Source organism: Scyliorhinus torazame, chromosome 3 (assembly GCF_047496885.1).
Source record: "Scyliorhinus torazame isolate Kashiwa2021f chromosome 3, sScyTor2.1, whole genome shotgun sequence".
NCBI lineage: Eukaryota > Metazoa > Chordata > Chondrichthyes > Carcharhiniformes > Scyliorhinidae > Scyliorhinus > Scyliorhinus torazame.
Window position 1 is genome coordinate 31,321,366 of NC_092709.1, and position 26,898 is coordinate 31,348,263.

The window sequence follows — 26,898 nt, forward strand, 5'->3', positions numbered from 1 at the left end:
TTCTGGTCACCGCATTATAGGAAGGACGTGGAGGCTTTGGAGCGGGTGCAGAGGAGATTTACCAGGATGTTGCCTGGTATGGAGGGAAAATCTTATGAGGAAAGGCTGATGGACTTGAGGTTGTTTTCGTTGGAGAGAAGAAGGTTAAGAGGAGACTTAATAGAGGCATACAAAATGATCAGGGGGTTGGATAGGGTGGACAGTGAGAGCCTTCTCCCACGGATGGATATGGCTGGCACGAGGGGACATAACTTTAAACTGAGGGGTAATAGATATAGGACAGAGGTCAGAGGTAGGTTCTTTACGCAAAGAGTAGTGAGGCCGTGGAATGCCCTACCTGCTACAGTGGTGAACTCGCCAACATTGAGGGCATTTAAAAGTTTATTGGATAAACATATGGATGATAATGGCATAGTGTAGGTTGGATGGCTTTTGTTTTGGTGCAACATCGTGGGCCGAAGGGCCTGTACTGCGCTGTATTGTTCTATGTTCTATGTTCTATATTGGCCGCAGAGCACGGAGAGGCCGTGAAAAGTGCGAATGAAAAATCCCACTTTTCTTTTTTCTTTTTCTGTTTTTGTACTTCTGTCCAAGCATCTATTGGTTTTATTTTCAGGAACAGAAACAAGTATGCAAATAGCCTATGCATATTCGTAGTCACCTTACAAGATGCCAGGGATGACAGCAAGAAAGGTAACTAAACCTGTTGCCTCTCAGTAAAACAGCACACCTGTCCAGCCCAGCTGCCGAATGCACTGAAGAAGAGCTAGATGCTGGGCAGGTATGGGAATCATTTCATTATCGTACTTCGTAGCAAGAGGTATAAAGCCAGCATTAACGAACAGCAACTTGCCACCACATTTGGTGCTCCCATTGCAGTAAGATTTAGGCATAGCACAAGATTGGATACTGATGACAAACATTATACAGGTTTGCCAAAGGGAGTATTGTGGTATCAATGCTAGTTTGATTTACATGTTTAATTCCTTGGTGAATCATTAAATACTCATTAATTCTCCTTAGTCCGGAAGGCTTCTTTCAGAAGGGCTACAAATCTGGTGGTATTTAATTAAAAACAAATAGAAGGATAGGTGAGATAAGATTAGATGAGAACGGTTGGCATGGTATTTACTGGGCCACGGTACGCTGATAAAATGGGCAACACTGGCTATGCAATGACTACGATGAACTGTAAACATCCTCAGTTAGTGATGTGCACAAGAATTCTTGGTTGCAAGACTCCTTTCATACATTTGAAACATGTCGAACTCATAATGCTACTCTGGTGCTGTTCAGGCCTGCGCTTTCTCACCCTCCTGCCGACTTCTATTTATGACAAAGTTATGCAACATGAAACAAATTGTTACGATTTGGAAGATTGTGTTATACAATAGGGGCTATTTGATTGGTCTGTAAAATGTTACACCTGTTATGGTCCCTCCACTAGTTCTGGTTGTGGATTTTGTGATGGATGCAGGGAGGAGGTTACAGAGTCCTTTTGGACTGATATACGAAGAATGATCTCAAGGCCTTCCTTTTCTGTGTCTATAATTAAAATTGCAACTGGCAAATCTGGCTACAAGTGCCATAAATTTGACCTGGTGTTTGTGGGAATCCTACTACATGGCATGTAATCTCTAGGAGGCTTTGCTTTGTTCAAAAAGACCAAAATAATATTGATACAATCAGCTGCTAAGAGATGCAAGAAGTGAAATTGGTCCTAGACTGGAGTACATGAAAGACTATATTAAATTGGCAGTTTGTTTGTCTGCCCGATTTCCTTTCTAATGAACATGCTGGTTTAGCACAGGGCTAAAGAGCTGGCTTTTAAAGCAGACCAAGGCAGGCCAGCAGCACGGTTCAATTCCCGTACCAGCCTCCCCGAACAGGCGCCGGAATGTGGCGACTAGGGGCTTTTCACAGTAACTTCATTTGAAGCCTACTTGTGACAATAAGTGATTTTCATTTCATTTCATTCAACTTGCCAGGGTGTAACACAAGCTGACGATAAACTACTGCACATTTTGTGCTTCCGTTCAAGACCAATTTCAGCCCCTTAGTACCTGAAACAACAAGCACACAAATGAAACAAATAGGTTTGTGATGTCCAACTTCATGGATACTCGGTATATCAGTCCACTAGAGCATCTTACAGCGATCTTCCCCTATTTAAATGTAACTTGTTCCTTTCATGAATCTTGTGAACGCAGCCAATACTGCTCAACGTGACTGCTGTTACTCTTGTACATTATTCGGAATCTTCCTTTTTTCCGTAGAAAACGCAAGGCTGTTACCTCTTACTCTCTGCTTGCATCAGCTCTTTAAACTTGAGCATGGCCTGCTGCAGACAGATAAACGTTTGACTGTTGCTTTGCTCTGCATCATCTTCATTGGGGTGGCTGCTCTGTGTCAAAACCCAGCTGTCATCTTCTATTCGCTCACTCTGGTTGGCAAGCTCATGCTGCAGGGTATCTGAATGCAAATGGCCAAGATGCTCCAACTCCTACAGAAAGCAAAACAAGATGCTATCAATCCTGGCACAACAGACACTGAGAATGCAGGAAGACAGGAGAAACCTTTCTTTCTATGGACACCTAAGAATGCCAGGCACCCAAAAGCACTCACAGCCAGTACAGTGATCCTTCACACTAATGGTTGATGCGATCAGTGGACCTGCTCCATAAGTCAAAGATCAAAAGTATACCATCTGGCGCAGTGGGTTAGCCCTGCAGCCTCATGGCGCCGAGGTCCCAGTTTCGAATCCCGACTCTGGGTCACTGTCCGTGTGGAGTTTACACATTCGCCCCGTGTTTGCGTGGGTTTCACCCCCACAACCCAAAGATGTGCAGGATAGGTGGATTGACCACACTAAATTGCCCTTTAATTGGAAAAAATGAATTGGGTACTCTAAATGTATTTTTTAAAATGTATACCATCAGATCAACATTATAAATATAAGAGATTAAAAAACATTTCAGATGAAACAGAAAACAGGAAATGTATGAGTGATCAGATGGAAAAAACATTGATACCCATTCATCAGAACACAGATATCTGATAAAGGGCCACGCCTGCAAAAAACTGAAGTTGGTTACATATTTTGAAATAAGTGTTTTGAAATTTTGGTTAATTGCTCTATTTCTTCACCCCTTCTACAAACAAATGGAGATCTGGATATGTCCATCACAGTCCGAAGATATTGAAATACCCCACCATAAATTAATGAGTGACTTAGCTGTCTGAATAGCTGGCTAGAAGGTCCAGGTCTGATTTCTGACCTGTGTTGCTGAAGAGCTTGGGGCAGCGAAGGGAAATCAGTCAAGGATCCCACTCCTGATTGATACCAAATAAGCCATTGATTTAAATGTGCATGGATGTACAGGATTGGGCTTGGTTGTGATGAACTTGGTAGGCCGAATAGCTGAGAGGAGCTTACTGTCCAGGCCTACACATGAAGAAAATCCATTTGGGCAATCTTTTGCAGGCTGCCTGGCACCTTTGGAATTGTAACTCAATAAGAAAGACTCTGTGGCTTCAGGAGAAACAGAGAACAGAGTAGAGTTATAGAGAAGTGACAGGACTGAGAAGCAATAGAAAGACCCTAAAGGGGATGTCCGTACTGGGCATCCTCAAAAAGAGTGTCACCTTCTTCTGTGCTGGAGAACAATGATTCCAGAGAAGAAATTAGTCAGGTCTTCCAAACATCAAACATAATGGCCCACACCTTCCTCAGAGTGGCCACCTTTGGTGGATTGCCACTCTAGATGGAATTCTCTTGCTTTCAAAGCCCCTGTCTCACCCAAACTTTCTCACTCAGGCTGGATGAGGCAAGAGCAGTAAAGTACACCTCCGACTGCACGGCGTGGAGTAACTGGGGTGCAGGGAAGTAAGGAATGCCTCTTTTAAACGCACAGGAAGGGGCAAGGAAAACCTGATAGGAGGGGGCGGGGTGACCTGGACAGGAGGGGGGCAGGGCGACCTGGACAGGAGGGGGGTAGGGCGACCTGGACAGGAGGGGGGTAGGGCGACCTGGACAGGAGGGGGGCAGGGCGACCTGGACAGGAGGGGGGTGGGGCGACCTGGACAGGAGGGAGGGTGGGGCGACCTGGACAGGAGGGGGGGTGGGGCGACCTGGACGGGGGGGGGCAGGGTGACCTGGACAGGAGGGGGGCAGGGTGACCTGGACAGGAGGGGGGCAGGGTGACCTGGACAGGCGGGGGCGGGGTGACCTGGACAGGAGGGGGCGGGGTGACCTGGACAGGAGGGGGCGGGGTGACCTGGACAGGAGGGGGCAGGGTAACCTCACACTTCTCCACATTGTATTCCATCTGCCACTTCTTTGCCCACTCTTCTAGCCTGTCCAAGTCTTTAGTCTTTCTGCAGCCTGCCTGCTTCCTCAATACTACCTGTCCCTCTACAGATCTTTGCATCATCTGCAAACTTAGCAACAGTGCCTTCAGTTCCTTCTTCCAGATCATTAATGTAGATTGTGAAAAGTTGTGGTCCCAGCACAGACCCCTGAGGCACACCACTAGGCACCGGCTGCCATCCTGAAAAAGACCCCTTTATCCCCACTCTCTGCCTTCTGCCAGTCAGCCAATTCTCTATCCATGACAGGATCTTACCCTTAACACCATGGGCTCTTAACTTATTTAACAGTCTCCTATGCCTTCTGGGAATCTAAATAAATCACATCCACTGGTTCTCCTTTGTCTAACTTCCTTGTCTCCTCTTCAAAGAACAGATTTGTCAGACATGACCTCCCCTTGATGAAGCCATGCTAGCTCAGTCCTATTTTATCATGCACTTCCAAGTATTCCACAATCTCATCTTTAATAATGGTGGGTGACCTGGACAGGAGGGGGTGGGGTGACCCGGACATGAGGGGGCAGAGTGGATTGGCCAGGAGGGGGCGGGGTGACCTGGACAGGACAGGGTGGGGTGGACTGGACAGGACGGGATGGGGTGGACTGGACAGGACGGGATGGGGTGGACTGGACAGGACGGGGTGGGGTGGACTGGACAGGAGGGGCGGGGTGACCGGGACAGGAGGGGGCGGGGTGACCTGGACAGGAGGGGGCGGGGTGACCTGGACAGGAGGGGGCGGGGTGACCTGGACAGGAGGGGGCGGGGTGACCTGGACAGGAGGGGGCGGGGTGACCTGGACAGGAGGGGGCGGGGTGACCTGGACAGGAGGGGGCGGGGTAGACTGGACAGGAGGGGGCGGGGTAGACTGGACAGGAGGGGGCGGGGTAGACTGGACAGGAGGGGGCGGGGTAGACTGGACAGGAGGGGGCGGGGTAGACTGGACAGGAGGGGGCGGGGTAGACTGGACAGGAGGGGGCGGGGTAGACTGGACAGGAGGGGGCGGGGTAGACTGGACAGGAGGGGGCGGGGTAGACTGGACAGGAGGGGGCGGGGTGGACTGAACAGGAGGTGTTTGACCCGAGTTGACAGGAGGTAGGATTGGATTGGATTGGATTTGTTTATTGTCACGTGTACCTAGGTACAGTGAAAAGTATTTTTCTGCGAGCAACTCAACAGATCATTAAGTATATGGGAATAAAAGGGAATAAAAGAAAATACATAATAGGGCAACACAAGATATACAATGTAACTACATAAGCACTGGCATCAGATGAAGCATACAGGGTGTAGTGTTAATGAGGTCAGTCCATAAGAGGGTCATTTAGGAGTCTGGTGACAGTGGGGAAGAAGCTGTTTTTGAGTCTGTTCGTGTGTGTTCTCAGACTTCTGTATCTCCTGCCCGATGGAAGAGGTTGGAAGAGTGAGTAAGCCGGGTGGGAGGGATCTTTGATTATGCTGCCCGCTTTTCCCAGGCAGCGGGAGGTGTAGATGGAGTCAATGGATGGGAGGCAGGTTCGTGTGATGGACTGGGCGGTGTTCACAACTCTCTGAAGTTTCTTGCGGTCCTGGGCCGAGCAGTTGCCATACCAGGCTGTGATGCAGCCTGATAGGATGCTTTCTATGGTGCACCTGTAAAGGTTGGTCAGGGTTAATGTGGACATGCCGAATTTCCTTAGTTTCCTGAGGAAGTATAGGCGCTGTTGTGCTTTCTTGGTGGTAGCGTCGACGTGGGTGGACCAGGACAGAATTTTGGGGATGTGCACCCCTAGGAATTTGAAACTGCTAACCATCTCCACCTCGGCCCTGTTGATGCTGACAGGGGTGTGTACAGGATTGCTTCCTGAAGTCAATGACCAGCTCTTTAATTTTGCTGGCATGGAGAGAGAGATTCTTGTCGCTACACCACTCCACTAGGTTCTCTATCTCCCGCCTGTATTCTGACTCATCGTTATTCGAGATCCGGCCAACTATGGTCGTATCGTCAGCAAACTTGTAGATGGAGTTAGAACCAAGTTTTGCCACGCAGTTGTGTGTGTACAGGGAGTAGAGTAGGGGGCTAAGTACGCAGCCTTGCGAGGCCCCGGTGTTGAGGACTATTGTGGAGGAGGTGTTGTAGTTCATTCTTACTGATTGTGGTCTGTTGGTCAGAAAATCGAGGATCCAGTTGCAGAGTGGGGAGCCAAGTCCTAGGTTTTGGAGCTTTGATATGAGCTTGGCTGGGATTATGGTGTTGAAGGCAGAGCTGTAGTCAATAAATAGGAGTCTGATGTAGGAGTCCTTGTTTTCGAGATGCTCTAGGGTTGAGTGTAGGGCCAGGGAAATGGCATCTGATGTGGACCGGCTGCAGTGGTATGCGAATTGCAGTGGATCAAGGCGCTCTGGGAGTATGGAGGTGTTGCGCTTCATGATCAACCTCTCGAAGCGCTTCATTACGACTGAAGTTAGGGCCACTGGACGTTAGTCATTGAGGCATGTTGCCTGGTTCTTCTTTTGTACCGGTATGATGGTGGTCTTCTTGAAGCAGGTAGGGACCTCGGAGTGGAGTAGGGACAGGTTAAAGATGTCCGCGAATATCTCTGCCAGCTGGCCCGCGCAGGCTCTGAGTGCACGACCACGGATCCCGTCCGGGCCCGTCGCCTTCCGAGGGTTCACTTTCAGGAAGGCCAATCTGACTTCGGAAGCTGTGATGGTGGGTATGGGTAAATTATGGGCTGCTGGGGTGGTCCGGACAGGAGATAGCAGAGCGGACCGGACAGGTGGGGCCAAGGTGAACTGGATAGGAGAGGGTATGTCGAGGGACAACATATGGAAGAGGTACAGGCATAAATATATAATTTACGATATGCGTTACCCATTTTATCTGCCATCTCTGCTCGGGAGAGGCAGCTGGAAATTGTATAGTTGCAGGTTGCAGCTGGAACCCCAAAGAATGACCCCCGGCAAGGATGCAATGAGGTGGGGAGTTGGGGGAGGTGGGGGAATTCTGAGGAGATGGTGTTGTAGTGATAATGTCACTAGACTAGTAATCCAGCAGCCCAGGCTAATACTCTGGGAGCATGGGTTCAAATGCTATCATAGCAATTGATGGGATTTAAATTCAATTAATCTCAAATTGTAAGCTAGTCTCAGATGGTGATCCCAACAGCTATCATGACTGCTGTAAAAAGTGATCTGTTTATCAATGTCTTCCAGTGAACAAAATCTGGTTTGCTTGCATGCTCTGGCCTACATTTGACTCCAACTCCATGGTAATGTGGTTGACTCTTGAGTGGCCTCTGAATTGCCTCACAAGTCACTCAGTTGAAGGGTAATTAGGACCGGGCAATTAACACTGGCCTTCTCAGTGATGCATCCCATGAAAGACTAGATACATTTTTTAAAAGACGGTCGCAGTCATGGGTAGGGAGATCTGGGCAGCGTAGGCCCAAAGATTTCTTATGGAGTTCTGAGGTGCACATCTGTTTCGCTCAACTCAGAAAACAACATTAAAGAAATGTAAAAACATAACTTTTCTGGGCCTCTTCTTACCCTGGGTCTAATTCACGTTGGATAACCCCAGGGCCAGCAGCACTGATGTAAAACTCATGGGGCCTGAGGTTAAGATCCCGGATCACCGAGGCTTTGGAAAAGTTACATTTTATAACAACGATAGTTTTATTAAAAAAAGATACCAAAGACAATGGGCAAGATTCTCCGGTCTGCCAGCCAAATATTCCTGGGCGGTGCTCCCTCGCCGATAGCGGGATTCCCCAATCCCGCCACCCTCCAGTGGGATTTGCTATTGCAGCCAGCCCACATCATCGGGACACCCGTGGATATGGGTGCGCAATGGAGAATCCTGCTTTCTGGCAGAGAATCCTGCACAATCATAAAATTTATAGAATCATAGAATTTACAGTGCAGAAGGAGGCCATTCGGCCCATCAAGTCTGCACCGGCCCTTGGAAAGAGCACCCTACCCAAGCCCTCACCTCCATCCTATCCTGTAACCCAGTAACCTCACCCAACCTTTTTGGATACTAAGGGCAATTTAACAACAACATAGAACATACAGTGCAGAAGAAGGCCATTCAGCCCATCTAGACTGCACCAACCCACTTAAGCCCCCACTTCCACCCTATCCCCGTAACCCAATAACCCCTCCTAACCTCCTAGCATGGCCAATCCACCTAACCTGCACATCTTTGGACTGTGGGAGGAAACCCACGCAGACACGGGGAGAATGTGCAGACTCCGCACAGACAGTGACCCAAGCGGGATTCGAACCCCGGGACCCTGGAGCTGTGAAGCAACTGTGCTAACCACTGTGATACCCATGCTGCCCACTAATTAACTGCCCAATATTAACTTTTCTGACCTGAGGGTTCATACTTAATATGACAGGCATTCTAAATAGCTTAGAATAGAAATGATGTGGAGATGCCGGCGTTGGACAGAGGTGAGCACAGTCAGAAGTCTTACTGTGAAGATTCACCCGAGGAAGGAGCAGTGCTCCGAAACCTAGTGATTCGAAACAAACGTGTTGGACTTTAAACTGGTGTTGTAAGACTTCTCACGTGGAATAGAAAGGTTAAGTCAAATATAGAAAATGTGAAAGAAGAGAAAAACAATAAGGTTTCATGTTGCAGGAATAATTCTCGTTAAATAACACTCACGCGAATGTGTGCCTGAACAGTCGGAGTACCCCCGGCCTCGGCCACTGACCCTGCTGTGCTTAGTTCTTCCAACAGCAGTGTCTGCAGGCTGAGGATAGCAGTGTGAATCTCTAAGGCGCTCACTTGCTTCTCAGCTTTGCCAAGTTGAATTGAAGCCATACAAGCGCCTAGGCTTTCTTCCAGTTCCTGCATCTGATTAGCTCTCTGGTGCAGCAGCTCGGTACAAACCTGCAACAATATTTAGCCAGCATCTTATTATGACACTCACAACAAACACCAATTCTAAAGTAAAAAAAAACCCGAAGACACAGTCAGCATTACGTACAGCCAGTATTTGGAGTATTTCAAGAAGAATAACTCAAAAGGTGTGCTTCACTGGTCATTAACATCACTCAAACCGCAGGCAGCTTCAAGCGTCAGGATGTGACAGAAGACCGATTTACAATAAGTGCCTAATGAAGAAGAAGCTTCTGATGGAAGCCTCTTAAATTCACGAATTTAAGTCTATTTTTTATACCAAAATTTACAAGAAAGAGAGACACTGAGAAACAGCAAATCGACCTGTCTAAATCAAGGGTGCACTTGGGCAACGTGCTTTTATTAGACTACCGACCCTCTGAAGGGGCACCTTACCTATACCAACTTCCTCACCCCATCCTTAATCTGCACATCCCTGGACACTTAGGGGCAATTTTAGCATTGCCAATACACCGAACCGTCACACCTTTGGACCGTGGTTGGAAATCCACGGGAGAACGTGCAAACTCTACACACTCACCCAAGACCGTAACTGAACCGGGTCCCTGGCGCTGTGAGGCAGCAGTGCTAACCACTGTGCCACCATTAATGGTCACTTGCCTTTTAAAGAACAAAGCCCTATCATTATTCACTGCATTAAAAACATATTTGACTTCACATGTCACATGTGAATGACATAAATCAGAAATCAGGAACAATATTTGAAAGAGGGCTCTGGGGAATGAGAAGACAAAAGCGGCAGTAATTGAGATGGCGCAAGTGAAGAGCCAGCACAGACGCAGTGAGCTAAATGGCCTTGTGGTGTACGTGTTCCTTGATAGACACAGCAGACCAGGTGAGGAATGCAGAGCAGACCTGTTTAATCACAGTTCTTCACATCAGTACAGGCATTCCACTTCCAATAATAGTTAGAGGAGAGCATTTCAGACTTTTGTGGGAAGAAAAACTTGCAAACTTGCTGTGCTCAGCATTTGAATTGAAAAATCCTTTCTTCTGTGCCTCGAAATCTTCCCAAAAGTAAGGATTGCACTGGAAAGCAAAGGATCAGTTTGTGCAAATTCAGTTGTTGTTTCATATTCCTTTCCTTTGTGAGGACCAGTCAGCCAGAAACTGGTTTGCTGCACAAGTGATTTTGATGGGGCTTTTGATGAGCAAATGAGGCCAGGGAATTTTGCAGCTTCCTTGACAATTCGATTGCCACTTAGGGACTTTGGATTGTCGCAGTATCAATAGTTGACCTCGATAACCTCCCCCTGCCACCTCCACACACCCCCACCCCAACCCTAGCTCCCAAGTGCCCTTTACGTGGCTTTGAATATAACCAAGCACAGTTTGAATTTTAATTTAAAATAAAAAACAATTTAACTGTCAGTTTTGGCACAGTGATAGCATTCGCACCCTTGATTCAGAAGCTGTGGGTTTAGTTCAGCTCCACAGCCATGAACACATAGGCGAGGCTGACTTCCAAAGTAATACTGAAGGCTCCTTTGCCTCTCTCAGGTGGCCATTCCCACAATTGGTAAACATTTATCTCTTAATCATTAGCACTAAAACATAAGTTTTTATCAGATTTATCTCATTAGCCTTATTGGGGGGATTTTGTTTCGTGCCTGGGTGAGTGCAGCTCCAGCAACACTCAAGAAGCTTGTTACTATCCGGACAAAGCAGCCTGCTTGATTGGCACCCCATCCACAAACATTCACTCCCTCCACCACCAATACACAATGGCAGCAATGTGTGCCATCTACAAACCCGCTGCAGAAACTCACCAAGGCTCCTCAGACAGCGCCTTTCAAACTCACATCTACTACCATCCTGGAGGACATGGGCAGCAGGCAAAAGGGAACACCACCATCGAGAGGTTCCCTCCTCAGCTGGCCAGAAAATGTTGTTGCCACAAAATTATCAGGGAAGTCTTATAAATTGGAATATTGTTTGCTGGTTATATACTCCCTTGTACACCTCTAACCACTTTATGCATTGCTGGGAAATTGTTTCGGCTTCATTGTGCCATAACCAGATGGATTTTCAAAACTGGGTTTGGAAACCTGAGGCAACCTTTCAATTCAAATACATCAATTGGGCAGCAGGAAGCTTGGCACCCAACCGGAAGCACAGAGCACCTCCGCCTCCAGGAGATGGGACTTGTCTGCCGAGCACTAGTGGTAAAAGCAGGCAGCAACCATGTTGGGGCTGTCAGTGCCTTGCCGAAGAGAACAGGCAGCCATTTACAGTAACTTGAGGGAGCCAGCATTAAGACAACAGAAGTTGATTTAACTATGTACAATATTCTGCTCCAGGCAGCAAACTGGATGGCGATGGAAAGGACCACGCAGGCTGAATGACACCAGAAACGACCCTTTGAAAATTCAGGACCATCTCGGAGGTGTCGAATCCCAAGGTGACCTTTGGGATTTTGATTTTGAACTGCGCCATCCCCACTGCCACTTTAAATGTGGGGCCTAGTCTTTGGCCAGGGACACAAGAGTGTTGCTCCAAGTTCCCGCCTATTAGTCCTGCAAAAACGACTGCACCAAATTTATGCACCTAACAAGAAATTCTGCAAACAATTCCAGCTCAGCGTCACTCAATCTGATACTCTTTCATTATTGCAAGACCAACTCAAACCCCTGGCTGGTAGTAAGGTAACTTTGTGCTGACATATTATGGCTATGCCTAAAGAATTTTAATGTGGCCTAAACAATAAAACTGTTGATTCAATCTGTGTCCCAAATCTGCTCCCCTATAACTTCCACAATTAGCTTATTTTAGAGGTTTATTTAACAATATACAATATCCTGCTCAAGGCAGCAACTTCCTCCCAGAACAGTCCTTGTTGGTGGTACTAACCACAGCAGGCCCTGCTTTGGGCCAGTTTTATATTTGTGTAAGGAGCTCCAGCTGAATGGCCTCCTCCCCCTATCTGGGAAGCTCATACTCCACGGGTTCTATGGGGTGATCGACAATGGTTTCCCCGTGGTCCTTGCAGGGGTTATACCACCCCTCTACCGGGCAGCATGGTAGCTTGGTGGTTAGCACAATTGCTTCGCAGCTCCAGGGTCCCAGGTTCGATTCCCGGCTTGGTTCACTGTCTGTGCGGAGTCTGCACGTTCTCCCCGTGTCTACGTGGGTTTCCTCCGGATTCTGTCGTGGTTCCCCAGGACGACAATTCGTGTTTATCGATTAAATCAGAGAGTCTGAACAGCGATCGTCCAAGCAGCAGATTTTATTCAGCTAGTACAAGAGAATAAAATCGGGATGTCCGGAACAATCCGAAGAGCCCTCAGGCTTACAGGCTTTTTATATACATTTTAGTTCCATATCTCAAGGTCCTCATCTCTCTTATCTTACTCTACAGCCGGACCTCGCTTTTGGCCACTATTATTTTTAGATGCCTTTTATCTGTTTTAGTCACGATTGGTCGCTTCCTTTTTCCTCTCTCTGTCTTTTAAACCATAGTGGTTATAACTCCTGCTCTTATCTTTACTTTTCTGCTTGTGCAACAATCGTGGTTTAGCTGATTTAGGCCGAATGTATAGGAAACATCTGCTTTCTTTATTCTGTTTTATTATGGTTTATTATTAAAGTAAGTCACGAAGCAGTATTCACTGTATTCCCAAGTGATTAGTAGTTGCTTTTATTAATTGGTAATTGCTAAGCTACTTTTCTGGGTCTTCTGCTTTGATTATATCAACTATACTTGATTACCTTAGGTTGTCTATGCTATGTTTAATTATGTTACTTCACACAGGGTTATTCTAAATTACAACAGGTTACATAGGTCACACATTCATTTCATTGCTCACCTAACTCTACTTTATTATTTCACTAAACCCTATGATTCTTTATACCATATCTACTTATACAATACTCAGTACAAATTCCCAACATGTCCCCCCTTTGAGGCTACCTCCTAGCCTCATCACAATTTACCAAGCTCAAATAACCCCTCATTGTTTTGAAAACAAATCGCTCTCTGCAGGCAATGTGGAGGAGCTGAAAATTTTGGCCAGGGACCAATGCCCCTGTTATACTTTTTAACATAATGCGGTTAGACAGATTCAGATTCTCAGGCTGCTCCCCCAGGTTGCCTGCCCCTAACAGTCATCAGCCAAAAACCTCCCCATATTTGTCAAGGAAAGGAAAAAAGACTGATTCCTGTTTACAGACTAAGTTCTTTTGGGCAGCCGCGTTGTTCAACAAGGTGCGTATCCATGTCACCAGGCGATCGTCCAGAACCTCAGTTAGTTCACAGAGTGACGAGATTCAACTTCAACCAAAGTCATGGTAAATTCACTTCGTGGGGGCGATTTAAAGTCTCCCCATTCCTCTGTTATTCGTCCGGGGCGTGAACTGCTGAGCACCCGAGTTACCATCTGTCGTGCCGCGATCTTGGAAAGGAAGGATCTCAGAACGGGTAGGAAGCAACAGAAGATTAATCCCAAAATAACTATTGTTGTGACTGCTATAGCTCCGGCCTTGGCAAACCATGCCCCCCATTTTCCGAACATTCTATCCAGCCAACTCCATACCCCCTGTCCAAACCCAGCATTATCTTTCATTTCTGTCGCAAGATTCTTTAACTTATTCATGGCCTTTGTAAATGACCCCTCTGGACTAGTGTTATTAGGGATAAAGGTGCAACACTGATCTCCAAACATAACACACACACCTCCTTTTTCAGCTAGAAGCCAATCTAATGCCTGTCGATTTTGCCATGCCATTTTACTGGTTGCATCCAACTGCTCTCCCAAAGCCGCCAGGGCATCGTTCGAATAATTAATAAACCTCTGCTGATTATAATAAATGTAATTGATCCACTCGGTATTCTTATTGGGTGATATCCAGAAAAAGATGGATTCAAACCCAGCGGCTATTTCATTCCTAGCTTTAAACTCATTCGGGATACCTCGGGGTTGGCCAATTGCATCTAGTTTTACATTAGGGTCAAGGGTATATGCTCTCTTAACTCTATGTGATGTACTACCGCTTTCCACCGGTAGTATCACAGTGCTCTGGGCCAGCATTACTCGAGCACACAGGCCATGCCAATCTGGTGGTAACGTAGCCAGCAGCCCTTTTTCCGGGCCACAAAGCCACCAGAGATCGGCCAGTTGATTTGATTGATGTTCCAATACATAGGGAGGGGGCGACATTCCCCCTGTTAGGTTGGCAGTAGCAGGATTGAGCAGACCATGGATGTCAGAAACGTCCCAAATCCTTTCACACTGCCCTGTGTAATTTCCCAAATCACTTCCCGCGTCTTGTTCCCTCCAGTAGCAATCTTGGACTTGTAAGTTGGGTTTTACCTGCCATTCCTCTGGGACAGCATCCATAGCCGATTTTGGCCATATGGGACACTGACGGGCCACATGGGAGGAGACATGCTTTGCCCCAGCACGTAGGATACACTCGACTTGACATCTCGGCATTGTCCCCTTACAAAGGTTCTCACATGAATCAGCTGAACAATCTATTGCGTCATACTTGTAAGTTCGATTCTTGTGTACATAGATACGTGGGATTGTGTTATATGGACGACACATTTCTTTTTTCCATTTTAATATCATGGTCCAACAGTCTCCTGACCCCCATGGTATATCAGCTACCTGGGTGCGTGGTCTGTCCGCCGCACATATCACACAGTCTTTCCCATCATTATTTTTCTTACCAGTATATGCAGCCCATTTCCACCAGGCGTTTGTCTGTGCTTTCTCCCATACAGTATCTGTGCTAGCTGATCGCTTACGTCTTGCTTGTCTTAATGCTCCACTTCCCTGAATCTGCACCCTTATGGTCTCTGTACCCCATTTCCCGTTGTCATGGTTCAAGGAAGTCCTCAAAGGAAATAGTTTCCAAGTCCCAGGTAGGGAATGAGGGCCCCTCCCTGTTCTCACCTTCCTCGGCACCTTGATTAACAGGCTCAGGCTGGGCATTTGTACCATCAGCCAGCCCATGCACAGGACTACTTTCATCATCATCTACTCCTTCCTGTCTACTTTGATTCTGTTCTACCTCCCCACGAGTCTCCTCGTCTTGCTCTATGTCTTCCTCACTGCTACTTTGATCCGCACCGGCACCGTCCTCAACCTCCCCTCTCTCTTCTACCCCTGTTACCGTTCTGGTACAATGGTTCAAGTGATACCACAGTGTGCTGCCTTCAACTTGCAACGCCGTGGGAGACACTTTAGTGACTTCAAATGGTCCTTCCCTTCTCGGCTCGTTCCAACGTCTCCGGAACTTCCTGATGTATACTCGGTCTCCAGGTCTGATCTGGTGTTCTGCTGCAGGGCTCTCTTCCTCTTTGGCTTTTTCCTGTTCAAATATAGTTCTATGTATAATAGTTAATTGTCGCACATACTCTCTTGCGTCCTGATCTAAACATTCCAGCGCAGGGCCACCTGCTCCCCTGATCTTTGGTACCGGCATTACTCTTCCTGTCATCATCTCATGTGGGCTCAGATGTGTGATTCTGTTCTCCTGACACCTGTATTGCATTAAAGCTAATGGCAGAGCATCCATCCAATTTTTTCCTGTGTCACTGCAAATTTTGCTGATTTTAGCCTTAAGGGTCCCGTTTGCTCTCTCCACCATCCCTTGGGATTGAGGATGATACACACATCCAAACCTCTGCTTTATTCGGAGTGCTGAGAGCGTTTCCCTTAGTGCCCTCCCTATAAAAGCAGACCCATTATCGGAACTTAATTGCATGGGTATGCCAAATCTCGGGATAAGTTCTTTTGACAGGAAGTTAATGACAGTTCCAGATCCTTGATCCTTGGATGGTATTGCTTCTATCCATCTGCTGAATCGATCAATAATCACTAGCATGTATCTTTTCCCCCTCACCACCTTTCCCATATCTACATAGTCCATGCATAAATGTTGAAATGGTCCCTCGGGAATGGGTATATGTCCTATTGGGGCAGTAATGCCCTTTCTGATATTATTCTGAGCACACACCTCACACTGACTCAATATGTAATCAATTGAGTTTTGCAGGTATGGTGACCAGAATCCTTCTTTCTTGATCTTTCTAGCCACCTCTCCTCTGGCACAGTGGTCCACTCCATGTGCTTCGCTGATTAGTACGGTCAGTAATGTTGTGGGTGCTATGACCAATCCCTCCCCATTTCTCCACACTTGATCATGTTGTCCTTGTATCGCTCCTCTGTCTTTCCACATTATCTTTTCAGCTACAGGGGCTTCCTCCTGTAATTGTGCCACATCCTCTAAAGTGATTTGAGGTTCAATATTCCCCACTCCTGGCCCTGGGTGTGGCCTTGCTATCTCTACTGGGGCTATTGTAGCCTCAATGTATCCTGATGCTTCCTTAGCTGCCTGGTCTGCTTTGATGTTTCCCTGTGTGATGCTATCCGTCCCCTTTTTGTGCGCCTGACACTTAATTATGGCTAATTCTCTTGGGCCCATCATGGCCTTTATTAAAGCCCTAATTTGACCCTCGTGGTGTATTGGTCCTCCTCCACTTTTCATGAATCCTCTCTGTTTCCATATTGCCCCAAACAGGTGGCAGACCCCATGGGCATAGGCCGAATCAGTATAAATTTCCACTGCTTCTCCGTTTGTCAACTCACATGCTCTGGTCAATGCTTCAAGCTCCGCTAACTGGGCTGAACATGGCTGTTCACATTCTTTCGCCTCTATTACCTCAAACGATTCCCCTTTTTGTTCAACTACTGCATAGCCAGCATGATTTCCCTTATGATCCCTACAACATGAACCATCCACATACAACGTCCTCTTCTCTTCGGTGCTTAAGCTTTCTGCCTTCAAGTCCTGCCTTAATTTCATAAATGCCCTGGTCTCTCTTACGCACTCATGCTCCTCTCCCTCATGTGGTAGTGGCATATAGTCAGCTGGGTTGGCCCTATTACACTTCACTATCGTAATGTCCGGGAAAGTGGTCAACATTTGAAAATGATGAATTCTAGCCGGTGTTAAAACAAACTTCCCTTTTTCAATCAATTCAGCCACCTTATGGTACACATGTATGTTTATCGGATATCCCATTGTAACTGTAGATGCCTTTTCATACGCCCACCAAGCTGCTGCCAGGCCTTGGTAGCACGGAGGATATCCCATTGCTACGTCGTCTAGCCTGGTGCTGTAATATGCTACAGCCTGCCTTCGTCTACCCTTGCAATTTTCCTGTGTTAGCACTGCTGTAGCAAATCCGGCTTCCCTGTTACTCACAAATAAGTCAAAGGGTTTGTCATATGTTGGTAAAGCCAATGCTGGAGCTTGTGCCATTTCTGTCTTTATTTTCTCAAATGCGTCTGAAGCATCGTTATCCCATTTCAGCTTGGCTCTCAATTCTTCGCAACCTGCCTCCTTCATCACCTTTCGTAGTGCATGTGTCTTTTCTGCATAATTTTCCACCCATTCTGAACTGAATCCTGTCATTCCCAAAAATGTCATCATTTGGCCCACTGTCTGCGGTTTCGGAATCTTTAAAACAGCTTCGATCTGTTGAGAAGCTATCCCTTTCTGTCCTGCTGATATTTCTCTTCCCAGGTATTCTACTTTCTCCTGGCACATCTGCAGCTTTTTCCTGGACACCTTGTGGCCCCCTTCTGCTAGTCTTTCTAACAGTTTTAAACTATCCTTCCTGCATTGTTCTTGTGTTTCTGTGCATAACAACAAATCATCCACATATTGTATCAGTGTTCCTTCCAACTGCACTCCTGTTAAATCTTCTTTCAACACCTGATTGAATACATGTGGAGAGTGTTTAAATCCTTGGGGCATCCTGTTGTATGTGTATTGTTTCCCTTCGAACGTAAATGCAAAGAGATACTGACTTTCTGGAGCTAATGGTACACTAAAAAATGCCGAACATAGGTCTATCACAGTAAACCATTTACTTTCAGGTGGTATATTTGTCAACAAGGTGTAAGGGTTTGGAACCTCTACCGGCATATCTTCTACTACCTCATTAATTGCTCTGAGGTCATGCACCAATCTCCATTTTTCTCCGTCCGCTTTCTTCACCGGTAGCAGCGGTGTATTACACCTGCTCCGAGTCTCTTTTAATACCCCTGCTTCTATTAATCCCTTAATTGTTCCTCTAATTCCCTCAATTGCTTCTGTCTTGATTGGATATTGGGGCCTATAAGGCCCCTGGCGTCCTGTCTTTAATCTAACTTCAACTGGATTAGCAGTTTTGACCCTTCCCACATCCGTGTCCTGTCTGGACCACAACTCCTGTGGGAGGGAGTTCAAATCCTTCTCTAAACTCTCTCTCCATTCCAGTTCCTGTCTCTCACTTTGCACTCCTATTGTTACTTGCTTTGGTTTCCCAAGCAACTTAACATCCAAAACTATCTTCGTCATTTGTCCGTCACTAGACGTCCAAATATTTTCATTGTCTGTCTGAACAAATTCTAAGTCTTGTGCTTTCAACACCATTGGCCCTAGGTCTTTTGATCTATATTGCGGATTCACTTTCAATGTGACATGTGGCTCTGATCTAGGTACAGAAAACCATTTATCAACCCATTTATTCCTAACGATTGTGAGGGCTGCTCCCTCTAGTCCAATTAAAATACTTCCTGTCTCTATTTCCTGTTCTTGTCCCGCCTCTCTTTCCCATTTCTCCTGAATCTCAGGTTCCTGCTTCTCATCAAATATCATTGTACTGTGTAATTCTGTTCTTGGCCATTTGGCTTGTGGTATCCTGGCATCTATAAGTTTTCCCCAAATTTCCCATATTTCTCTTTTAACCTGTTCTTCTATATCTCCCAACCAATATACATTAACCCTTTCATCTCCTGGTATCTCAAGTGGATATATTCCCATCAAATCAATTCCCTGTTCTGTACATTCTAATTTTAGTCCCAAACCTAGAATTGCATCCCTTCCCAATAGATTTAAAGGAGTTTTATCATATATTAAAACAGGTACATGGGTAGTCTTGTTTCCAATGGTAACAGGCACCGGCGTCGTCATTCGAGCTAATGTTACTTTTCCCGAGAACCCCACAGTTTTTATAAACTGGTTTGACAATGGTAAGTGATCCGCATATTTCGTTTGTATGCACGTACATGTGGCGCCGGTGTCTATCATCATGGGGACCTCGATCCCTCCTACTCTAACGTTAACTATAGGTTCTTGCTCTGCGGTTTCTGTTATTTGTACGTACTGTCCTACCATTTTGGGGTTCTCTGGGCCTCCCTATGGGGAAATTTGATGATTTACCGGCCCTTGAAACGTCGGGATGCTGTTTGGTGACACTTGGATCATTTGCTGGCTTGTCTGCCGCTGGTTCTCTCCCTGCCTGTAGGAATTTCGCGGACAATTCCTTTTTATGTGCCCTGCCTCCCCGCAACCCCAACACACACCTGGAGGGCCAGGCAATGGTCCCTGTCTTGGAGCCTGATTACTAACCTGTCCCTGTCCTCTTTGATTCTGATAGGGTGGCCTACCACCTCCCTGTCCTCTCCCATTTCTATTCCAGTCATTTTGACTTTGCAGGGCGTATGGGTTTTGATAATTTAGGCCACAAGCTTCTGGGTTCATGGACAGCGGGAAGGCAGAAATGTTATAGGTTACGATGGGTTGGCCTCCATCTCCGCTCCCCCCTAATATTATTGGTGCTGGTTGTTCCTCCAATTTTTGTTCCACCACCACCGGTGCTATCTTTCTGGGTACGAGATCCTCTTTTGCCTTTATCTTATCCTTGTTTTTGATCTCCTCCAACTGTGCCTGAAGGAGTTTACGTTGTATCTCCTTCAACTGTTTATCTGCATTCTTTTCATCTTTGCGATATCTCTCCACTGCATGGGCAACATAATCAACAAACTCTCGGTAACTTTTTGAATCCAAGCCCACTACCTCCTCCAGTCTTGTTTTAGCTGGGGCTGGCAAGCCCTCCAGCACTGTAGCCCGAAACATGGCATTGGTCAGTGGGTCTATTAGAATGTCCCTTTCCGTGTCCCTTCTCCATCTTCTTAATTGTTTTTCCACATATACAGCCGCATTCTCCTCCTCACCCAATGGCTCCCCCTTTAGGGTCTTTACATCCATTCGGTTGGGGTATGTATCCCGCAATGCCTGCCATATGTCTTGGCGATACGGGTCCATGGGTGTCCCATCTACGTCTGGGTCATAAGCTGCCATCGGGATACCTGCACGTCTCATTATCTCTGCCATTTGGTCCATTCCTAGCACCTTTGTCAAGAGAGCTTTGATGTCACCCAGTGCCATCCTTTTCCCCATCATTCCCGCCTCCAACTGTCCAATCCACCTTCCAGCTCCATCCAAAATATTAGGTAATTCATTAATTAAACTAGGCAGATCCTGTCCTGACCAAGGGATATACTGCAGTCTGCCACCCTTCAGAATCACCGGGAACACGCTCTTTTCTCTCCTATCCTCAGCCGGAAACTTCACAGGTTTGTGTTTTTTCCGCATTGACTTTCTTCGTCCCCCTAACACTGATTGTCCTCCTTCATCTTCACTACTTGCTTCTGTCTCTTCTTCCATCTTTCCTTTTGTTCTACTTTTCTCCGGGTACCTCTCTGGGTGTTTCCATGTCCATGGTTTTTCCAATCTTTGTCTATTTGTCCCTTCGGGTGCTTCCCAGCCTATCTCTTCTTTTTCCTCTCTGTTCCATCCTACTCTTTTTCCTTCTATTTTTTCCTGTGCCGCCTCACTCCCATACTTGGAGAGATCTTCTTCTGTCCTCCACTTGCCTCCATCTCTAACATTCTTTCCTTTCCTTTCTCTTTCCTTATCCTCTTTCATTGTCTTTTTTGCCCATTCCAAAAGTTCTACCATATTTACTTCTTCTGTCAATTCCTTTCTTTTTTGACTCAGCTCATCCAAATCCTCTTCTACTTTCCTTGCCGCTTCTTCTATATCTTGTCTCTTTTCTCTCTCCCTTTCTTTCCATTCATCCTTTGTCATTGGTTCCATGTTATATTCTCCCTCAAAGTTCATTGTACCTGATATAACTGGGTACAGTCCCTTGGAACTCTGTTCCCCTAAATATGGGGGCGGGGCTTCGTTTGGATCTTCCAACTCTGCTTTTTCCCGAAATTGTACTGGCATCTGCCTCCTGTCTCCCCTCCATGCCCTTCTTTTCTCTTTCCCCTCTTGTTCAAATAGCGCTAGTATCTCTAACTCCTTTTCTCGCTTCTCCCTTCTTTTGCTCGATTTATCCTTAATCTTATAATTCTTTATCATTCCTTTCTGGTCCTCACACCTCTCTACATCCCATGTGCCTTCCTCCGGCCACTGTGTATTGGTCTTACTTGTCCTTTTAGCCCACTTTTTAGAAACGTGTTCTATATCTCCCCTAAGGGCTGGGAACTTCTCCCCTAATTTCTCCACTGGTGTTCTAAACTTGTGTTCCATTATTCGTCTTTTTGGGTTATTGTCACAATCTTTATCACTCAATTCGTCAGAGTTAGGTATCACAGTGATGATTACTTGCTGTATTGTTTTCCCTTGTTTAGTCCCCTGTTTACCTTTCTCTTGGGTTTCCTTTGTCAATACCTGTAACTCTAACCGGGGTTCCGATATCCACTTCCCAGTAGTCCCCTGTCCCGGTACTATCTTCCTCTCCCGGGCTATGGGGTAGTATGTTCTCACTTGTTTGTCTATTTGTACAGAAACCCTGTACCGGTCAGATTCCTTTATTAATTTCTCTAGAGTTTCTAATTCTATCTCGTCTATCCAATTTCTGTCAGTTATTTCTTCCCAGTTCACATACGGCCACTCATCTTTTATCTCTTCTAAATTAGTTACATGTGTAATCTTCTCCCACTCCAGGGTTGCTTCTGTTTTTTGTTAATTTTTAATCCCCTGATTTTTCTTCTCAGCCTGTTATATCAATCTCTCCACTAGGTGGTCGTGTCAGTGTAATGTGCTTTTAATTACCGTATTAGGTCAGAGAGCGATCTCTCACTGATCTCTCTCCCTCTCGGTTGACGTCCGTTTCCCGAGGTCCTGGGTAGGTTTGGACTGGCAGATTCTTCCACACTTACTCTCTTCCGGGCAAGTCGTGACCTGAAAAACCCGCTCCAAACCGCTTGACTTAACCTAATTGCATCAATTTAGCGTTCGGTCTTTTTTCCCGTCTCACTTTTTACCCATTCACAGACAATACAGTATTCTCAGCGCGCTTTTGCATGCAATGCTCCACTCTTCAGATCAGGCTCAGTCTCTCAAAGTACTTTACACAATTTAGCTTCACCTTTGCAGGATATCTTTTGGGTTTGGGGAGATCCAGGACCAGCAAAGAGCCGGGTACGCCGGGCCTCGAGATCCCTTTTCCGACAACAAGGATTTACATGCAATATAAATTTGCTCACCTTGCTGTCAGAATGCCGGCTTTGGGATGTCCAGCCCCGGTCGGACCTCCGTCTCCGCCACTCCTTCCAGATGTTTTTCTGGGCGATCTCGCTCCAACCCTGCTCGCAGCGCCAATTCTGTCGTGGTTCCCCAGGACGACAATTCGTGTTTATCGATTAAATCAGAGAGTCTGAACAGCGATCGTCCAAGCAGCAGATTTTATTCAGCTAGTACAAGAGAATAAAATCGGGATGTCCGGAACAATCCGAAGAGCCCTCAGGCTTACAGGCTTTTTATATACATTTTAGTTCCATATCTCAAGGTCCTCATCTCTCTTATCTTACTCTACAGCCGGACCTCGCTTTTGGCCACTATTATTTTTAGATGCCTTTTATCTGTTTTAGTCACGATTGGTCGCTTCCTTTTTCCTCTCTCTGTCTTTTAAACCATAGTGGTTATAACTCCTGCTCTTATCTTTACTTTTCTGCTTGTGCAACAATCGTGGTTTAGCTGATTTAGGCCGAATGTATAGGAAACATCTGCTTTCTTTATTCTGTTTTATTATGGTTTATTATTAAAGTAAGTCACGAAGCAGTATTCACTGTATTCCCAAGTGATTAGTAGTTGCTTTTATTAATTGGTAATTGCTAAGCTACTTTTCTGGGTCTTCTGCTTTGATTATATCAACTATACTTGATTACCTTAGGTTGTCTATGCTATGTTTAATTATGTTACTTCACACAGGGTTATTCTAAATTACAACAGGTTACATAGGTCACACATTCATTTCATTGCTCACCTAACTCTACTTTATTATTTCACTAAACCCTATGATTCTTTATACCATATCTACTTATACAATACTCAGTACAAATTCCCAACATTTCCTCCCACAGTCCAAAGATGTGCAGGTTAGGTGGATAGGTCATGCTAAATTGCCCTTAGTGTACAACATTTCCCTTAATGTTAGGTCGGGTTACTGGGTTATGGGGATAGGGTGGAGGTGTGGGCTTTCAAAGAGCCGGTGCAGACTCGATGGGCCGAATGGCCTCCTTCTGCACTGTAAATTCTATGGCTATGGTAAAAGTCTGATAGTCCCCCTTCAGCCACCAGCAGTGGGGACCTTCTGCCTTTTCCCTCATCGGCAGTTTAGTAACTTGATGAAGCCAGTGGCAAGAGAACAGAGGTTTAGAACAAAGAAAAGTACAGCACAGGAAAAGGCCCTTCGGCCCTCCAGGCCCGTGCCGACCATGCTGCTCGTCTAAACTAAAATCTTCTACACTTCATGGGTCCTTATCCCTCTATTCCCATCCTATTCATGTATTTGCCAAGATGCCCCTTAAATGTCACTATTATCCGTTTCCACCACCTCCTTCGGCAGCGAGTTCCAGGCACTCACTACCCTCTGTGTAAAAAAAACTTGCCTCGTACATCTCCTCTAAACCTTGCCCCTCGCACCTTAAATCTATGCCCCCTAGTAATTGACCCCTCTACCCTGGGGAAAAGCCTCTGACTATCCACTCTGTATATGCCCCTCATATTAACTTTATGAGTTTAGTTTATTTCACTATATAAAATATTCTGCTCAAGACAGCAACTTGCTCCCAGTACAGTTCTTACTGGGTAACTAACCACACCAGGCGCTGTTTTGGGCTGGCTTTTATGTTTGTTTGTAATGATCTCCAGTTGCATGGCCTTTACCCCCTGTCATGATATTCAAACACACATCACAACACACACATCATGATAGACAGACCAACAGACCAATTAGCACACATAACACGACAGCCAATCACAGACAAGAGCAGACACAGTATAAGACAAGAAACACAACACCTGCTGGCCAGTCCATCTGGAGACAGGACAAGGCCAGGACCTCATTAACAAGACACTCACACTGTCACCACGTGCTGAGTACCAAGTCAGATGTGTAAATGACTAGTTGGAATAAAACTGCGTTGTACCAATCGCAACCGTGTTGGTTCGTCTGTACCTCAGAGCACCCAACACCACACCCCCTACCTGGAAAGCTCGCACTCCATGAGTCCTACGAGGAGATCAGCAATGGTTTCTCCGTGGACGTCGTAGGGGTTATAACACTTATGCTCTACTGAACCATTAGAATATGGACGCTGTTGTGGCAATGTAACCAACTGAGATAAATGAAGAAGACTTAATTGTGCAAATAAATTAGATGATGAAATTTTGGAGTAAGAACAAAAGTTTCTGCCAAAATTGTCAAGTGGCAGATAAATGGTATCACAAATATTATGGCCGGGATTCTCCGCTATTTGGCGGGGCGGGCCGTACAGCGGCAAGGAGCGGCGTTAACCACTCCAGCGTTGGGCCGCCCGGAAGGTGCGGAATCCTCCACACCTTCAGGGGCTAGGCCGGCGCCGGCGGGGTTGGCGGTGCGCCAAATGGCGCCGAAGAGCCTCCGCCAGCCGGCACGAGTTGGCACATGCGCGGGAGCGCCAGCGTGTTCTGGCATGATCCCAGCGGCTGGCGCGGAGGGAAAGATTGCCCCCATGGCACAGGCCCGCTCGCAGATCGGTGGGCCCCGATTGCGGGCCAGGCCACCGTGGAGGCGCCTCCCGGGGCCAGATCCCACCCCCCACCCCCAACCCGAGGACTCTGCAGGCCGCCCTCAGAGCCATGTCCCGCCGGTAAGGACCTTGTTTGATTTACGCCAGCAGGACTGGCCGAAAACGCGTGGCCACTCGGCCCATCGCGGAGCGGAGAATCGCCGGGGGGCCACTGCCAACGGCCCCCGACTGGTGTGACACGATTCCCGTCCCCGCCGAAAAACCGACGCCGGAGAACCCGGCAGCCGGTGTCGGGGCGGGATTCACGCCGCCCCCGGCGATTCTCCAGCTCGGCAGGGGGGGTGGGGGGGGGGGGGGGGTGGTCAGAGAATCCCGTCCTATATCTGTGGGGCCTGCATCTTTCCGTATTGGCAAATGCTTCATCTTTAGGCTGTCGTGAGATGTATTGTTTCATTAAATTTGCTCCATTATGTTGATTGGTGAGCTGTTGTGTTTTTTAAAATAAATTTACAGTACCCAATTAATTTTTTCCAATTAAGGGGCAATATTGAATGTTCAATCTACCTACCCTGCACATCTTTGGGTTGTGGGGGTGAAACCCACACAAAGACGGGGAGAATGTGCAAACTCCACCTGGACCTGCAGTAATCGAACCAGGTCCTGGACCACCCTTAGTAATGTCATATAATTAATTAGTAAAAAGATGATGTGGAGATGCCAGCGTTGGACTGGGGTGAGCACAGTAAGGAGTCTTACAACACCAGGTTAAAGTCCAACAGGTTTGTTTCAAACATTAGCTTTCGGAGCGCTGCTCCTTCCTCAGGTGAATGAAGAGGTAGGTTCCAGAAACATATATATAGACAAAGTCAAAGATGCCAGACAATGCTTTGAATGCAAGCAGTTGCATGTAATTAAGTCTTTACAGATCCAGAGATGGGGTAACCCCAGGTTAAAGAGGTGTGAATTGTCTCAAGCCAGGACAGTTAGCAGGATTTCGCAAGCTAAGGCCAGGTGGTGGGAGATGAATGTAATGCGACATGAATCCAAGGTCCCGGTTGAGGCCGAACTCATGTGTGTGGAACTTGGCTATAAGTTTCTGCTCGGCAATTTTTCATTGTCGCGCGTCCTGAAGGCCGCCTTGGAGAACGCTTACCCGGAGATCAGAGGCTGAATGCCCTTGACTGCTGAAGTGTTCCCCGACTGGAAGGGAACATTCCTGCCTGCCGATTGTCACGTGATGTCCGTTCACCCGTTGTCGCAGCGTCTGCATGGTCTCGCCAATGTACCATGATTTGGGACATCCTTTCCTGCAGCGTATGAGGTAGACAATGTTGGCCGAGTCGCACGAGTATGTGCTGCGTACCTGGTGGGTGGTGTTCTCACGTGTAATGGCGGTACCCATGTCGATGGTCTGGCACGTCTTGCAGAGATTGCCATGGCAGGGTTGTGTGGTGTCATGGTCGCTGTTCTGAAGGCTGGGTAGTTTGCTGCAAACAATGGTTTGTTTGAGGTTGCGCGGTTGTTTGAAGCTCTATAGTGTTTTGTGTGACTTGCCTGTCCCGCCATGTTCCTAAGGCAGGACTGTAAAATCCTGCCTGTGGACAGGGCTGGAATATCTCGCCCAATATCCCTATTTGTCAGTCTGGAAATGCTACATTTAATAAAATTTTCTCTGCAGATAATTTGCCTCCAATAATCCCCCCCCCAAAAAATCTCAAATTATATTTCTCAGCCTGAATAATATCTCCATTTAAC

At 46.7% G+C, this 26,898-nt stretch overlaps 1 protein-coding gene across 2 annotated transcripts in view; it reads right to left on the reverse strand.

Annotated features, from left to right (window-relative positions):
- The window catches only part of LOC140408391 (limbin-like), a 217,202-nt gene that overhangs the window by 41,634 nt on the left and 148,670 nt on the right, over positions 1–26,898 (reverse strand). Inside the window, exons 17-18 of one of the 2 annotated variants that reach the window (XM_072495515.1) lie at positions 9,023–9,250; positions 2,295–2,503 (exon numbers count right to left, since the gene is read on the reverse strand). In XM_072495515.1, the coding sequence (XP_072351616.1) occupies positions 2,295–2,503; positions 9,023–9,250 (437 nt within the window). The remainder of the gene's footprint in view (positions 1–2,294; positions 2,504–9,022; positions 9,251–26,898) is intronic. The other variant, XM_072495516.1, reaches the window with a different exon arrangement.